Source organism: Rattus norvegicus, chromosome 3 (genome assembly GCF_021556685.1).
Source record: "Rattus norvegicus strain SHRSP/BbbUtx chromosome 3, alternate assembly SHRSP_T2T, whole genome shotgun sequence".
NCBI classification, from domain to species: Eukaryota; Metazoa; Chordata; class Mammalia; order Rodentia; family Muridae; genus Rattus; species Rattus norvegicus.
This window is the reverse complement of record NC_141536.1, coordinates 141,585,530-141,603,566: the sequence shown is the minus strand read 5'-3', so window position 1 is coordinate 141,603,566 and position 18,037 is coordinate 141,585,530. Positions and strand designations below refer to the sequence as shown.

Genomic DNA, 18,037 nt, shown 5'->3' with positions numbered 1-18,037 from the left:
CATGGTGGCTCACAACCATCTGTAATGGGATCGGATGTCCTCTTCTGGTGTGTCTAAAGACAGTTACAGTGTACTTACATATAATAAATAAATCTTTAGACTATATTCAAAATATTCCTAGTAACTGCATTTGTCCACATCTCTTGTGTCTGCCAAATTAAAGATGAATATTTTATTTTATTTTTTTTTAAAGATTTATTTATTTTATATATAAGTACACTGTAGCTGTCTTTAGACACACCAGAAGAGGACATCCGATCCCATTACAGATGGTTGTGAGCCACCATGTGGTTGCTGGGAATTGAACTCAGGACCTCTGGAAGAGCAGTCAGTGCTCTTAACCGCTGAGCCATCTCTCCAGCCCAAGATGAATATTTTATAATAAACTTTTTTTTTCCCGGAGCTGAGGACCGAACCCAGGGCCTTGCACTTGTATAATAAACTTTTTACACTGTTAAAAAAAGTATCATGAAAAAGTAAAAGCAGCTAGACATAAAAAACTACACATTGTAAGTTTCATTGTAAGTTCTCTTCCTATGAACTGAGAAAAGGCAATTCTTCAGAGACACAGAAAATCAGTGGTTGCCAGAGCCTGGAGGGAGTGAAGCCTGGGAATGAATGGGGATGCTTCATTGTAGGTTGATGGGAATGTTCTGGAATTAAACAGTGATCTTCTAAATACACCAAAAGTCACTGAACTGTGAATTTAAGAGAGCTCAGTGTTTGAAGTACTCATTGTTCCTGCAGAGGATCTGGTTTTCTTCCCTGTACCCAGAAGATGGCTCACAACCATCGGTAACTCCTGTTCCGATGACCTCTCTGGTTTCCTCAGGCACCAGCATGTGCACAGTATACATATATACATGCAGGCAAACACACACATAAAAATGTAAAAAAACTTTTAATAAGAAGGTACAATTTTGTGGTATATGAATTATATCCATAGAGATAAAACTGTAATAAAAGCTGATAGTGTGAGATTATATAAGGGAAGTAGATGTACTCAATGGGATGTACTTGCATGGCCACTGAGTAGGTCCACTAGCTCAGTTCTTCTTTACATGACTTGCCTCAGAAGCAAATCCGCTCCAAATTAAATCTATAATGCCCCACCCAAAAATGGTTGTAAAATAGCTTACATGTATGAGAGGGAAGGAATAATACTGACTTCTGTGTAGTAACATACTTGGCACAAACTAAATTCACATCTACCTGTGACTCCACATACACCTCTGTACAAACTTGTTTCTGTGCCTTTTCACTGAACATGCAGTTTCTTAAACTCAGAATATAACACATTCTCCATTCATAAATATATTCCCTCTTCCTCCCCCCTCTCTCAATCTATCTATGTATCTATCTAGATTTCTCTATGTAGCCCTGGTTCTCTGAACTCACTATCAAGACCGGGCTGGCCTTGAACTCACAGAGATCCACCTGCCTCAGCCTCCCAGGTGCTGCATTCTCTATTTATTGAAATGAGTTACACTGGTTTCCATGATTTATCCGCACACTAAAAACAAGCTGGCTCCCCTGATCTATTGTCCCAGTAGGGTAGGAAGTGAAGCCAACCTAAATAATAAAATCTATTTCAAAACACAGTAAACAGATTGCTCACTGTGAGCTACAACATGCACCAATCACAAGCAAACTTACTTCTGGCAACCTCTGTTCTGTCTCCAATTTCATCTTTGATCATTGTTTTCTACCCCACCTTTCCCCACGATTCTGGTGTCAAAGTCTTCTATATATCCCTTAAACATGTCATTTGGCCTTCACACTTGCCATTCTTTGCAAAGCTAGTTGTTTTGCTGTTGTTGTTTTGTTGTTGTTGTCAACAAAGCTTCAACTCTTATCACTTTCTCTGAGGAGACTCTTGACACTCAGTCCCAGTTACGTTGCCTAGTCACCGCTAATCACCATCACTTCACCTCGTTCTCACAGCATTTTGCATCACCAGGCAGATTTCCTCAAATGAGAGCGGATCCACATGGGTGGGACTATGACGCTCTGACAGCTAACTATACACCTAGTTCCTGGCAGTAATTGGGCACTCAAATATTTGCTGAATAAAGAAATACACACCAGAAGTACATATCGCTAACTTATAAACTCTTAAAACTCTATACAGGGCTGAGGTTTCCCAGCACAGTGCTATAGTGCCACCTCATAGGACTCTCTAAGGCCAAGAAAGGGTGTGACTTCCTGTCCTCACATCTGTCTTACTCTGAATGTGGTAAAGGAGAGGAAGGATTCCAACACCCCATTTTTGGGATCTGCCCCACTTCATGATCATATTGAGGTCTATGGCCACAGAAACCAGGTAAAGCTTTGAAATAGTTTCGCCCCCTAAACAGAGCCAGATATTAAACTTAGGCTCCTGTGTATGCTCAGCTGTGCTCCACAAAATGAGTTACACTCCACCAAGCCATGAAATCTTTTACCTGACTTCTGGGGTTATAAACAAGGAACTTTATTTTTTTAAAAAAATGTGATAAGTTAGCAGTCTGCTTCATTAATTAACCTGCCCCGGTTTAGAGAAAACCAACACCAAATAACTTAAAACAAGAATTTTCCTTCAGTACACTCAAATGACACAAGCTTTTTCTCGATGTCTTTCTTGTCATTCACTACCAGGATGAAATTAATTTTATCTTCTGAGGAAGCAATATACGATACCACCCAGGAAAATTCACTTTAGATCTTCGTTCTCATTTCTTGGCAAACAGAATTTGAGCTGAATTTCTCTTAGAAAAATCTGTCCTTCAGAAACTTAAATTCTGCTGTTCCATAACAGAAGTCAGCAAGTGACTCACCCTCCAGATACAGGTATATTACCTCCACTCCCATCCACAGAGACTTAATTCTAGTCAGCTTCATGATAGTGAGCCTTCATCCGTAAGGAGCTGTATGGTATGGGAAGGGGATACAGACAGGGCCAGGGGTGTTTTTAAACGGTAACCCAGGGACCACATCCATTAAAAACACTGGACTGTTTGTGAGAGTGTATATTCCTGAGCATTGCCTATCCCTTAAGGTACTACAAAATTTGGGAGTGAGGCTCAGCAAACTATTTTAACATGCCTCTCCACCAACAACTCAAGATTCCCGGGCACAGTGAAGTTTAAGAACCAACTGGATAAAAGCGTTGTCTCTTTAGAAGAGACAACGATTTGACAGCGATTTTGACAGGAAAGGAAGGAGGAGGGAAGGACCCGGGGACGGAATTATGGGCATGGGATGCCCTGGTACAGCAGCAATTAAGCGGGATGCGCAATGGGAACAGCTGAGGGTGCAGTTAAGGACAAGGCTTGGGCTGGTTCGAGCAAGGTAGCAACCCGTAGACTGGTTAGGCTGATGGGTATGTGGAGAGAACAGAGTATGAACGTGAGGAGGAGGAGCGAAGGAATAACGGGGGACTCTCGGGAGGAGACAAAGCCTGGAGGGGAAGGATTGGGAAATAGAGGTGACAAGGGGCGGGAATGGAAGCCGAAATGAGAACCGTGAAGGCATTAGCCAAAGTCTTCCTTCCAAGCGGCACCTCCCCTAAAACTCCAGGCCCTGACAAGCCTAGATGCCATGCCAAGGCTAGAGAAAGAGACTTTGTAGAGGCCAACCCAGTCCAGGGTAACCCGAGCAGGGGTTCTGGAGGAGGCTGGGAACCAGGCGTGGGGCGCTGGAAGGTCCTGGGCTATCCAGGGGGCCCTGCTCCAGCTCCGGTTCCCAGAGTCTCCTTCACTCACCATCGCCGCCGCCATCTTGGATCCACGTGTCAGCGTGATGACGTCAGCGGAAGTGGTGCTTCTGTGGGTACCGAGTGTATCCCCACTAAGGGGACTCCTTGCTTCAAATTCTTCTGTAGTCGCAGTAGTGAGGAGGTAAAAGAAGCTTAATTTCTCCTTGACAAACTGGTCTGGCAGTGAGGTCTCTGACTAGGTGAAGAGAACATACGGTGTAACTATTGGAGCCATATTAACTTCTGGCAGACGCCGCTCCTCCGCCTACTCCTTTTGCATTGTGGGTAACTGGGGTGTGTGGAAATAGGCGCGCTCTCTGGATGCTTTCTTTAGTATTAGCAGAAAAACTCGTTGCCAGGGTTACCCGAGACCTTAATTATGAAACCGAAAGCTTGGTAAACCCTCTCTGACATCTTCTGATTCAGAGCAATTTGTAATTATATGTTTAAATATTTATTTGACTTTTTTTTTTTTGGTTCTTTTTTTTCTTTTCGGAGCTGGGGACCGAACCCAGGGCCTTGCGCTTCCTAGGCAAGCGCTCTACCACTGAGCTAAATCCCCAACCCCTTATTTGACTTTATATAGTCTTACTAATCGGTCGTTTTACCTATGAAGATAGGACCCAGTCTCTTTTCCCTTACACTGCCTTTTTGTCATCTGTAAAATGGGGCAGAAGTTTCTAGATTATTTTTATAATTGGCTTATGTTAAGTATTCACTGACACAATCATATATAGGAAGTATTCGGTAATTGTCATTATATAAATTATGTATCCTTCACAGGTATGTTAGGTGTCCCAAACAGTACACGTTGTTAAATGAGTGAATGAAAAGCAGAACACTTAATAAAGAAGACATTTTTAATGTGGACTTATCCAGTCTAACTGGCTTAATGCATGACTTGAAGCAAATCACTTAACCTTGAACTTAACTTTCCAGTATTGACTTAAAAAGGGTCTGGGGAGGACTCTTTAAGGATCATCATGGAGAAAGACTTTCTTTGGTCCATATATCCCACTGTAAAGTGTATACAGAGCCAGTGCTGTCTTCTTAGATAGATCCAAAAAGTTGTTAAAAGAGTAGTAATGATATCTCTGGATATAGTTAATTAGGCAGAGAGCCTGCCTAATCTTTAGCACTGGGACTTGTTAGAGTGCACTTGTAATCCCAGAACACAGAAGATAGAGTCAAGAAGAGTTCATGGTCAATTAGGAGACCTTGCCTCAATTATCATCATCATCATCACCATCATCACCTCCCCCACCCACCATGTTCAGTAGCTCATGCTGGTAATTTTTGCACTCAAGATACTGAGGAAGAATGGCATGGTGAGTTCAAGACCAGCCTGAGCCATAAAGTGAGCCACTGGCTAAACTCACCACCCTCTAAAAAGAAAACTCAGCACTGCTTAAGTACTGTGCCAAAACTGTCCTTAAGATGTTAGTTATCTCGGGGTTGGGGATTTAGCTCAGTGGTAGAGCACTTGCCTAGGAAGTGCAAGGCCCTGGGTTCGGTCCCCAGCTCCAAAAAAAAGAACAACAACAACAAAAAAAAAGATGTTTAGTTATCTCTTCTGCATCTGGGCAGGGAACAGCTGAACTCTGATGACCACTGTGGTCAGTACTGATTACTTCTGTGGTAGATTTTTTTTCTGCATAAATGTCTACTAACAAGCCTCTCATCCTTGCAAGGGCATAGTGGTTCTCCTGTCAAAGGTGAACCTTTTTTCTCTTCTTGAATACTGGGGTTAAGTTACTTGCTTAGGCCAATAGACTGAATTACAAGTGCCTTCCACTTCTGTGTCTAAGCCATAAGAGGAGTGGCAGCTTCTGCTTCCTCCCAAGGATATAAATAAGGCTGGGTGTCCTGTGCAGAGCCCCACAAAGAGGCAGGTCTACTTCATTTCTCACAGCATTCTAGAAACCCCACCTGACAATTACACACAGAAATGAAAGAAGTTTGTACAGTTCAAACCTAGGAGCTACTAACTAAGTGCAGAGCTGTGTGAATGTCCTTATTGACACCATTTGGAACAGAAGAACGACTTGATTGAACCTAGTTGATTTAGTATTGGATTGGATTGTTACATATGCTGGAAAACAAACCTACAGATGACTGAGACCAACACAACCATCCCAAAGCATAGACATATTCCCCAGGGGCACAGAGCTGGAGAAGCAGGAAGAATTTACAAGTCTTGCAATAACAGTAAACTGCAGACTTTTTGCCAGTTCTACTGCAACTTCTTTTTTTATCCCCCTACCCCCACCCCACTGCAGCTTATGTCCTGGAAGTGTCTTTCCACTATGTCTGCTTAAAGAAGAATACCCATGGGACTGGAGAGATGGCTCAGCAGTTAAGACCATTGGAAGATCCTCTTCCAGAGGATCAGGGTTTGAGTCCCAGCACCAACACGGCTGCTCACAATAGTCTGTAACGACAATTTCTGGGGGGATATGATGCCCTCTTATGGCCTCTGTAGGAACCAAGTCTGTGAATGGTGCATAGCCATATATGCACCAAAATACCCCTACACATAATATAAAAGAAGATATTTATATTGATAAGGAAATATATACTAAACAGGTTTTCTCTGTGTAGTTTCGGCTGTTTTGGAATTCACTCTGTAGACCAGGCTGGCCTCAGACTCAGAGATCCACCTGCCTCTGCTGGGATTAAAGGCACTTGCCACCACTACCCAGCTCCAAGATTGTCGTTTTGAAATGTTGTTACATATATTTACTTAGTGTGGGAGGGTGAGTGTGTACATGCCTTGTTGTGCATACAGAATTTGTAGGAGTTGATCCTCTCCTTCTACAACGTGGGACCCAGGGATCGAAGTCAAATCTTGTGACTTGGCTGCATGTGTTTTTCCTGACTGAGCCATCTAGTCAGCTCGGGACTGTAGATCATACTTCAGAGCATGTAGCTAGCATCTCTTGCTGTCACATTATAACCAGCACAAAAACGTATGATTGTGTAAAACTCTCCTCCTGTTGGACACAGTTGCTCAAGCCCCTGATGAGCCACGACAGGCCTTCATTATTTCAGTTTCATCTTTTGTTGTGTTCTATGCTAAAGTAGTTCCTCAATTCACAGTCTCCACCTCAGCTTCCCTCGTGCTGGGATCACAGGCATGAGCCACCCCGCCCAGCATTCTCCTTCATATTTCTCACGAATGTGAACAAGTTCTAAGTCTGTGTTGATGTCGAAACTCTATCTGGAAAGGGTATGGCATTAAGGAAGTTATCATCACGAATATCTGAAGTTTCTTCAGTGAAGGAAACTGTGAAGACCCATCCCTTAGACCAGTTGTTCTCAACCTTCCTAATGCTGCAACCCTTTAATACAGTTCCTCATGTTGTGACTCCTAACCATAGAGTTATTTTTGTTGATACTTCATAACTGTAATTTTGCTACTGTTATGAATCATAATGTAAATATCTGTGTTTTCCAATGGTTTTAGACAGCCTTATGAAAGGATCATTTGACCCCACAAAAGAGACATGACCCATAGGTTGAGAACCACTGCTTTAAGAGCCTGCCCATCCAGGAGAGGGAACTGCACTCACAAAAGGAGGGTTATCTCCAAAAGGGAGATTGTGTGACAAGTTTACCATTCTGGGAACAGTGGCAGCTGAGGCACTTGTAATTTAAACTATACACACAATACAACACTCACATCTCAGGCACAGTACAGCAGATTACAGTAGAAGAAAGCCCAGCTTACTCAAGGAGCCCTGGCTCTGGAGATAAAATCCAGGGGTGGGGCAGATCAGGCTGATATGGTGGGCACTACTCTAAAATCTACTCAGCTAGGAGTTTAGGCTTCAGCCAGTTTTATCATCCTTTTTGCTCATTCATCCTCCTCCAGATCTAGTATGGTAGATAAAGACAGAAAGAGGAAAAATAAGGGACAAAGAGCCTATACCAGTTGACTTGTAAAAAAGGTTACTTAGGATTCAGTAGTCAGGAATGCTCCCTGCTGTTCCCACTCACAGCTCACAACCACCTGTAACTCCAGTTCCAGGAGACCTGATACCCTCTAGTGGCCTCTGTGGGCACTGCACACATCACACACATCTCACACACACACACACACACACACACACACACACACACACACACACACACACTCTCTCTCTCTCTCTCTCTCTCTCTCTCTTTCACACACACACACACACACACACACACCACACACACACACACACTTACATCTTATTTTTTTAATACATATATTTTTTAGTTAGGTGTGGTGGCATATGCCCTAATTTCAACATTTGGGAGACAGAGGCAGGTGGATCTTAGAAAGTTTGAGGCCATCCTGATCTACAGTCTCTGAATGGCTAGAGAGACCTTGCCTAAAAAAATGATGATGATGATGGTGGTGGTGGTGGTGATGGTGGTGATGGTGATGTTGGTGATGGTGATAGTGATGGTGGTGATGGTGATGGTGGTGAGGGTGATGGTGGTGATGGTGATGGTGATGATGATAACTTTTGAAATTATAGCATAATCACATCTCTCTGTTCCCTTTCCTTCGTCCAACCCCTCCCATGTATCCTTCTTGCTCTCAAATCAAATCTTTGGCCTGTTTTTCTTAAATTGTCAATACATATATGTGTTTGTATATATTCCTGAAAATTTAAACACAACATGCTTAGTCCATCTGCTCAGTCCATAGAATGTTTCTTGTGTATGTTTTCAGGGTTGACCGTTTGGTATTGTATAACCAACTGGTGTTCTCTTTCCTGGGAAGACTATTTCTCCCTCTCTCAGCATTCCTTAGTGGCCTTTACTTGTTTTTCTAGGGCTAATTAAATCTCTAAAAAGGAAAGAAAGGGCTGGAGAGATGGCCTAGTCATTAGGAACATATACTGCTCTTCCAGAGGACCTGGGTTCAATTCCCAGTACCCACATGGCAGCTCACAACTGCCTGCAACTCCAGTTCCAGGGAATCCAGTGTCTGTAATGTACAGGCACTCAAACTCTAAACTCCCATGCAGAAACACACACAGAAACAGACATATACAATGTGATCAAATATAATTCTTTAAAGGTAATAAAAAAGGGAAAAAAAGACTCCTGAAGCCAGGCAGAGTGGCACATGCTTGTAATTTCAAAACTCAAGAGGAAGGACCAAGAAGCTCACTAGTTTGGACTACATGGTGCTTTCCGGATGGGCCAACTGTTTCCTGTCTCCAATCATAAGGGTTGAGGTGTGGGTGGGAGTGGGGTTCCTGAAAACACTTTTACTTAAACTCATTGGCCAGAATTTAATTTCATGTACTCTGCTTTGAGAGGAAGAGTTAGTTTAACCTTCATTCTAGGTGATCACGTGACCCTGAAAAGCAAACATTTTTCTCCAGAAGAAGCAAACTGGATCTGGAGACAACTATTTGCCATCATGACCCCTGAAGAGGAATGGAACACAGAGTGGAAGCTGATAGAGCCCCGTGTCACAGTACTCGATGGTGTGGACAGACACATGACAAAGTATAGGAGTAGGGAGGTCGATTCATTCCACATCTCAGGGTAAGATGAACCAAAGGCTTTCCTTGCACTGACCTCAGTGACACAGTGAAGTGAGCCAACTGTCCATTCCCTCCCTTCTTCCTCCTTCCAGGGCATGAATGCTTACTATTCTCTACAGAACAAGTAACATGAAATGTATCTCCACATTTTGTGGTTTGTTTAATAGATTTATTTTTTTTCTTTCAAGATGGGGTTTCACTACGTAGCCAGGAACTCCATACACAGGTAAGCCAGATGGTCTTGGATTTACAAAGATCCACCAGCCTCTGCCTCCCGAGTGCTGGGACTATACCCAGCCTAGACTTAAATTCATCAGCACTCTGATGTAAATGAGTCCTTCAAAGCTCGTCTCTAAATTAGAGACTAATGCAACAGTATTTAGAGGCCTGTTTTAAGATTCCTATTTTAAGGAATAATAGGGAGCAGGGGACATACTCAATTGCTAGAGTGCTTGCCTAACAAGCATGAAGTCCTGTGTTTAATTCCCAGCACTGTGTAAACCTTTTGACATATCCCAGCAATCCCAGCATTCAGAAGGATCAGAAGTTCAAGGTCATCTTTCAGGAACATAGCAAGTTCCTGGATACCCTGGGTTGTAGGAACTCCAGTCTCAACAAACAAACCAAGAAACGCTCTTGTTGGGGGTGGGGGAGGAATTAGTGGAAGGATTGAAAGAGTTGAAGGAGCTTGCAACCCATAAGACCAACAATGCCAACCAACCAGAGCTTCCAGGGACTAAATCACTACCGAAAGACTATACATAAACTGACCCAGGGCTCCAACTGCATATGTAGCATAGAACAGCCTTGTTGGGCACCAGTGGAAGGGGAAGCCCTTGGTCCTGCCAAGTGCAGGGGAATGTGGGGGGCAGTAAGGGGGTTGGATGGGGGAAATACCCGTATTGGGGAGGGGGAGGAACAGGAAACTGGGACAGGGAATAACATTTGAAATGTAAGTAAAAAAAATATATCTTTAAAAAAAAGAAAAGAAACGCCCCTGTGAATGGATTAACAGTCATTGAGAGAGCTGGTTCCCAGTGAGAGGTTGGCTTTGAGCCCTACCTTACCCATGCATCTCACAAGTACCCTTTCTATTCTCAGTGGGTGATACAGGAGAAAGACCCTCAACCTCGGACATCTGTGCCCCTGGGGATTTTATTTTATAATATGGAATGCTTCACAAATTCGTGTGCCATCCTTGCACCGGGGCCATTCTAATCTCTGTATTGTTCCAATCCTAGTATATGTTGCTGAAGTGAACATTCTGCCCCTGGAACTCTTAAGAGATAAATTACTGTTCTTTACAAGTTACCCAGCCTCAGAAGTTCTGTTGCAGCAATACCAAACGGACTGAAGTAAGTTTAAGCATGGAGTATCTAGTGGAAAGAACAGAGGTCTACTTAACTTCCCATCCTACATTTGGCTTTTCTGGTTATTAACACCTTGCACGAGTGGTCCATTTGTGAAAGCTAGTGAACCAGTAGTGATATATGATCCACTCAAGTTCATACATTAGCTCAGGGTCCACCTTTTCCCTCCTCCCCCTCCTCCTCCTCTTCCTCCTCTTCTTCCTCCTCCCCTCCCCCTCTTCTTTCTCCTCTTCCTCCCCCCCTCTTCTTTCTCCTCTTCCTCCTCCTCTTCCTCCTCCCCTCCCCCTCTTCTTTCTCCTCTCCCTCCTCTTCCTCCTCCCCCTCTTCTTTCTCCTCTTCCTCCTCCTCTTCCTCCTCCCCTCCCCCTCTTCTTCCTCCTCCTCTTCCTCCTCCTCCTCCCCCTCTTCCTTCTCCTCTCCCTCCTCTTCCTCCTCCCCTCCCCCTCTTCCTCCTCCTCTTCCTCCTCCCCTCCCCCTCTTCTTTCTCCTTTTCTTCCTCCTTCATTTCCCCCCTCCTTCTCTTTCTTTTTCAGACAAGGTCTTACTATGTAGCTCTGGCTGTCCTGGTCACTATGTAGACCAGGCTGGCTTCAAATTCAGAGTTCCACCTGTCTCTGACTCCCCAATGCTGGAATTAAGGGTATGCACCACTGCCCCTGGCTTTGGGTCCACCCTTTGTTCCATACTTTCACTTGGTTTTGACAGAGGCTTAATGGTAAATAGTCACCATCATGGTATTGTGCAGAATAGTTCACTGCCCTAGAGATTCCCTGTGTTGTAGTTATTCATTCTTTGGTCCTTTTTCTCAGATTCTTAGAAACCATTGGTCTGGTTACTCTCTCCCTGGTGTTTATTTCTCATGATGTCATACAGCTGAGATCTATAGTGCGTAGCCTTTACAGACTGGTCCCCCTCAACCCCAGGTTGTGCTGGGGGTGGAACCCAGGACCTTGTGTTTATCAAGCAAAGGCTTGGCCACTGAGATACACCTCTAAAACCAGTTTGCTTTCTCACTCTCAGGAGCTACCTCTAAGATTCCCCTCTGCTGGGGCTGGGGATTTAGCTCAGTGGTAGAGCGCTTACCTAGGAAGCTCAAGGCCCTGGGTTCGGTCCCCAGCTCCGAAAAAAAGAACCAAAAAAAAAAAAAAAAAAAAAAAGATTCCCCTCTGCCTTTTTTGTGGACTAATACCTGATTTCTTTTTAGCACTAATAGTCCATTACAGAAGTTTCTTTAGTCCCCATTGAAAGGTCATCCACTTGCTTTGAGTAATAAATGAAGCTGCTCTATGTAGTTTTTGTCTGAACAAATATCTTCAACCCATATGTAAAACACCAGGAGACCCAATTGGTGGGTCATGCAGTTAAGAGACTGCTTAGTTTCATAAAAGAAATGTTGGGTCATCTTCCCAAGTGTTTGTGGGTCCTAAGTTCCTGCAGCACTGAGCAGCTGTGCTCTGCAGCAGGCTTTGGTGTTATCAGTGGGGCTTAGTCATTCCAAGTGTGTCCTTGTCACTTCAGTGTGCATCTCCCCAGTGATACACGATATGGAACACCTTTCTAGCGTTTATCTGTGGTCTGTGGGCCTTTGGTGAGGTGCCCTCCCCAGTCTTGCTCATTTTGAAATCGGGTTGCCTTCTTGTGATTGAGTCATGAGAACTCTTTGTATAGTTCAGATACTAGTCCTCCATCAGATGTTTCTTGTGATTGAGTCATGAGAACTCTTTGTATAGTTCAGATACTAGTCCTCCATCAGATGTTTGGAATGCATGCTCTCCCAGCTTAGGGTGCTGTCTCTCCCTTCCTCTCTTTAGCCCAGGCTGCCTGAAACTTGCTGTGCAGGCCCTGCTGGCCTGGAATTCATAGCAATCCTCCTGCCTCTGCCTTGAAATTTTGGAGTTGCAGGAATTAGCACACATTGCTTTACAGACAAGGTCAATGAGTCCGTTTCTTCTTTTGTGCTATTTTATCCAACACTGGCTCATCCCTCTGACCACAGAAAATACAGATGAAATCATGGGGACAGATGCAATACCAAGAGCACAGTCCATGAAAGAAAACAATTACTCTGAGCAGGAGGATTGCTTGAGCCTGGGAGCTCAAGATCAGCCAGAGCAATGCAGTGAGGCCTTGGCCCTGCCCCCAACACACATGGGGGTGGGTGTCGAGTAAAGTGCTTGCTGTGCGAGCCTGACCTGAGCCAGGCATGGTGGGCGTGCCTCTACCCTGAGGGAAACAAGGCAGGTAGATCCCTGAGCTTGAGGCCAGCCTGGTCTACACAGTAAGACTCTTTCCCATGCTTCTCCCCCGCAAAAGCAGCTGAGTGCAAGTAATGCAAGCGGCAGTAACCCCAGCACACCCCTAGAGAGCAGCAGAGACCAGACAGTCTGTGGAAGCTTCCAGGGCTGCTAGTCTGGCACACACAAATGAAAACATCAAGGCCCCATCTCAGAAGCTGTCTTCTGACCTCCTATATCTGCTATTGTGCTGTTCCCTCACACACACACACACACACACACACACACACACACACACACACACTTTTAAAAAACATTTTATTCTATGTGCACATGCATTTTGGCTATATGTAGACACACCCTGTACATGCTGTTCTTGAGGAGGCCGGAAGAGGACATCCAATTTCCTGGAAGTGGTTACAGACAGTCGGGACCTAAGCCAGGTACCTCACAAGAGCAGTAAGTGCTCTTAACCACTGAGCTGTCTGTCTAACCCCCAACAAAATACATTTTGTTTTGTTTTTTACAATCAAAAACTGGGGTTGGCAAAATGGCTCACAGATAAAGGTGTTTGTCATCAAGCCTGAGTTTAACCAGGGAACCCACATGGTGGAAGGGATCAACTTCTACATGTCCTTTGACCTCTGCATGAGTGCTGTGGTACACGCCACCCCACACAATACACAATACAGTTTAAAATTTAAAAACTTGCCAGCTGTGGTAGCATGCAGGAGTTTGAGACCAGCTTGGGTTACATAGTGAGACCCTGTCTCAAAAAAAAAACCCCCAAAAAAACAAAAAACAAAAAACAAATCAATAATTTAAAACTTTGCAAACTCAAATTGTTAAAAAAAATGAAGCCAGACCTGCCTTTATCAGCCATTACCATAATATCCATAAAACAAAACAACCCTAGAAAGCAGAAGCTTATGATAATAATTTTCCTTTTATGTCCGAAAACCAGCTGGAGTTCAGCACGGCTGGGCTCAGCTACGCTTGGTGTCAACCTAAAGGCTGCTCCAGGTTCGTCCCTCAGTCACTTATTTTCCTTGGACCACATCCTAATCAGGGAGGAAGGCTGGAGGGTAAGAGCAGAAACAACATTCTAAATTTCGGTTTCCTCCACTTTTGCTAACGTTCCATTGGCCAAAAACATGTGGGTAAGTTGTGTGTGTGTGTGTGTGTGTGTGTGTGTGTGTGTGTGTGTGTGTGTGTACAATTATAAATATAAGGTATACATGTAAGCATGTATGTATTATAGGTGATGCTGTGTGATGTGTGTGTACAATTGTAAGTGTGAGGTACACATGTGAGCATGTTTATATTATAGGTGACACTGGTTTTAGATTTTGTTCATGGTTCCTGTTTTATAACTTCCTCCTCCAGTCAGGTATAAAAGCTAAAATGCGTCTTCTCTAAGTACATCATAGAAACGCCTTTATCACCCCCCTGCCTTTCTGACTGAGAAGCTGGCCATAAAGACCATTGCCATGCAGTATGTGGTAAGGGTCTCCTCACTCCAGTGGGATCCTAACCCATAGCCTGAAGGTAGGGAAGCTACATACACACAGAGGACAAAAAATTTTTTTTTTTTACTAAGACAGGCCTTGCTGGACTTTCCCACCCAGTTTATTAGCAATCACACCTAGGCAATAAACGCCCATAAAACCCTGAAGGGCAGGGTTCAGCGAGCTTCCAGATAGCTGGACATGTGGAGGTTTCTGTGGAGTGGCAAGCATGAAGAGGACATGGAAGTGCCACGTGGCCCCTTTCCCACTGCATTTTGTCATCTTTCCCATTGCTCTACTCTGTATGATAAAACAATAAAACCCCATTCTCTTCCAGAGTTCCTGAGCAGCTTGAACAAACTAATGGAGCCTAAGGAGGGAACCGTGGGGAGCCTGCTGATGGGCAGTTGGTCAGCGCCTACATAAAACAGCCTGCAGCTTTCACTGTCGTCAAATGTGGGAGAACTGAGCCCCCAACCGGGGGGTCCGACTGCACCTCCAAGTAGCTAGAGTTGGAATTGAGCTGGATGAAAGGATACCTTACCCAGTGGGTGGTGCGGCTGTGAGCTGGCAGTTACGGAGTGATCTCTGTACCTTTTAGGGTCATAGAAATGTTGGCTATCCTGTGAAAGCTGGCACAACAGTTGCCTTGTTTCTCTCCTGAGAATGTAGATTAAAACCCTATTTTTCACTGTTGTTAGACCCAGTTCTTAAGGTTAGACTGAGGGATGCAGACTGAGTTCAGCAAGTCCAGGGTCCTAGGGGATGCTGTGGTGTAGATCCTTTGGGGGGATGTGGTAATACAGAACTGTCATTGCACTCTGCCCCACTGTCACCCTCCCACCTCTCCCCCATGACGAAAGCTTATAGCTTTGAACTTTTAGCTGAGGTGATATGCAGAAAGTGTCTACCACCTTCTTGTCCCCTCTACTTCCTATCAGGTCTCCATCCTGGCCACCAAGAGTGTCCCTTACAAACTACCAGGTCCTTCTCAGCAGTTACTGCACTCAGACCTAACATCTCCTGCAGTGATGAAGACCATCTCAGCAATCATGATGACTGTGTGGCCACAGGAAATGGCCATCATCCTGAGGGAAGTCTACATGTATCAATGTGGCTTAACAAGACAGAACCCATACATGACGTCCCGACATTCCCAGTATCTGGAAGGCAGAACCATTCAGCATCCAGACACTGGTGTGGTAATGGTCCCTCAAAGGTATGCATGTAAATCCCAGAAGCTGAGAAAAACACTGCTGCCTTGGCATGGGGGAACTTTGCGAATGTGGATAAGGATTATTCTGGCTGATTTAGATGAGCCCGGTGTAGTCACCTTAGAGAGGATGCAGTAAATGAAGAATCGGGAGAGCAGAGGACAGAAGCTGGAATGGTGTGCAGAAACAGGAGCCAAGGGTGAGGGCAGCCTCTGGAAGCCAGAGAAGGCAAGCAAGGAGTCCCTTCCCTTGAATCTCCAGGAGCAGCGCTGTGTTCCCCGTCCATTCCACACTCACCCACTTCCCCACTGTGAGGTGCTGTTTGAAACCATCCAAGCTTACAAAGGAAGCAGACACAGCCAGCAAGTATTCAGGGACCATTAGGAAACCCTCAGCTTTACTTCTACCCTTTCCCTTTCTTATGCACAGGTGTATGTGTGTATGCATGTTTATGTGCACATATGTGTACATGGTATGTAGAGGTCAGAGGGTAACTTCACACATCATTCTGCAGAATGCCGCCCATCTCCTTTGAGATGAGTCTCTCATTGACTTGGACCTCACCAGTTAGGCTAGACTGGTTGGATGGTGAGCCCAGACATCCTCCGGTCTCTGCTCCCTTCACAAATGCTCACCACCACACCCAGCACTTTTACATAGGTTCTGAAGATCGAACCTGGGTCCCTGTGCTTGCAGGACAAGCACGTTACTGACTGAGCCATCCTCCTGCCTGGATTCTCACTTGTCTCCATACTTCTGGCCTCTGGGAAGGTCCCTCTTCTGCCACACAGCAGGAAAGCAAACGACCACTGGGAAAAGCCTTTGACACTCACATCTTTTATTTAAATACTATTTTAACAGCTTCCCACTTAAATCACAGCTATAGATTGAATTCAGTTCATTCCAGGCAAATGAGAAACACTAACTTGGAGGCCCTGAGAATGGCAGATTGCAGATGACTAGAGTCAAAAAGAGATTGTGAAGTCCTCTCCCTCCACTCGACAGCTGGAATGTGGGGGAGGGGGCGTCTGAGAGTGGGCCCAGCAGGTCGAGCATGTCAAGGCCCTGATGGGGCTTCTGGCTGTGCTCATGTTCTTCCGGCCCATCAAGGTTGCTGCTGATACTGGCTCTCAGTGGCCGTGTAGAAGTCATCCAGCACGCTCTGGATGTATTCGAAAGTGGGCCGTTCCTCTGGACGGTTCTTCCAGCAGCGGATCATGATACTGTAGAGCTCCTCTGGGCAGTTATCTGGTCGAGGCATACGGTACCCATGCTCTAGTGCTCGAATCACCTCTGGGTTTGACATACCTGAGAAAGAGGAGTAGAATTAAGTGTGTGTGTGTGTCAGGGGAGGGTGGTAAATGGAGCTGCCATTACCATCTAACTCTGTGAGAAAGATACAGGAACTAACTGTCCCAATTACCAAGTTTGTCCAGCCACCAAGTCATGCCAGACCTCTTTTGTTTTGTTTTTTGTTTTTTGTTTTTTGTTTTTTTTTGAGACAGGGTTTCTCCGTGTAGCACTGGCTGTCCTGGAACTCGATCTGTAGACCAGGCTGGCCTCAAAATCAAATGGAAGAGATTCACCTGCCTTTGCCTCCTGGGTGCCTCTTAAAACCTCTTAAGGCAGCAGGATATTAAACAACCTACTGTTTCTGCATCTCTTGGTCTGTTATTCTATCTACCTATCCATTTGTCTGTCTTTATTTAATTTTGAGACAGGGTCCTACTATGTAGCCCTGTCTGTTCTGGAACTCACTATATAGACCAGCTGGCCTCAAACTCACTGAGTTCCACCTGCCTTTGCCTCTGCCAGGGCCATAGGTGTGGGCCACCATGCCTGGCTATCCATTAGTTCTGTTAATTCAGCCTCAGGCATCTAAATGGATATAGGTTGTATAATCTGCTGCCTGGATTTTACTAGTGTACCCACAAAACAAATGGCTAGATTCAAGGTTGCTCTGAACAAGATCATTTCCTTATTCTAAGTTTACATCTGTTAACTATAAAAACAACCAGGAAATACCTATGATCACCAACTTTACTTCTTAGTTCTTTCTTAACTTGGCTGAGGAGAGCTGAAGAGATGGTTCATTGATTAAGAGAGAAAACAACAAAACAATAACCGTTAAACATCTTAGCTGGACATCTATCCTCTCAAGTGAATCAACCCAATTACACAGCTTCTTCACTGCCAGGCCGGCATCCTTGGCTGTCTGCTTCTTTTGAAATGCGGCCCAGTTCATCAGCTTATTTCTTTTTTTTTTTTTTTAAAGATTTTTATTTATTCTATAAGTACACTTGTAGTTGTTTTCAGACACACCAGAAGAGGGCATCAGATCTCATTACAGATGGTTGTGAGCCACCATGTGGTTGCTGGGATTTGAACTCAGGACCTCTGGAAGAGCAGTCAGTGCTCTTAACCACTGAGCCATCTCTCCAG

The 18,037-nt window shown here is 44.6% G+C and overlaps 2 protein-coding genes and 1 pseudogene across 5 annotated transcripts in view; all 3 read right to left on the bottom strand.

Annotated features, from left to right (window-relative positions):
* The window catches only part of Tm9sf4 (transmembrane 9 superfamily member 4), a 48,265-nt gene extending 44,296 nt beyond the window's left edge, over positions 1-3,969 (bottom strand). For 3 of the 4 annotated variants that reach the window (XM_087651064.1, XM_087651066.1, XM_087651065.1), the window contains exon 1: positions 3,744-3,774. In XM_087651064.1, coding sequence (XP_087507190.1) covers positions 3,744-3,758 — 15 coding nt within the window. In that variant the 5' untranslated portion in view covers positions 3,759-3,774. 4 annotated transcript variants of the gene reach the window in all.
* Positions 3,970-10,431: 6,462 nt separating this feature from the next.
* Positions 10,432-10,531, bottom strand: U6l7 (U6 spliceosomal RNA like 7; annotated as a pseudogene).
* Positions 10,532-16,416: 5,885 nt separating this feature from the next.
* Positions 16,417-18,037, bottom strand: part of Hck (HCK proto-oncogene, Src family tyrosine kinase) — a 43,033-nt gene continuing 41,412 nt past the window's right edge. The window contains 1 exon segment of the mRNA NM_013185.3: positions 16,417-16,903. Within this exon segment, the coding sequence (NP_037317.2) occupies positions 16,701-16,903 (203 nt within the window). The 3' untranslated portion in view covers positions 16,417-16,700.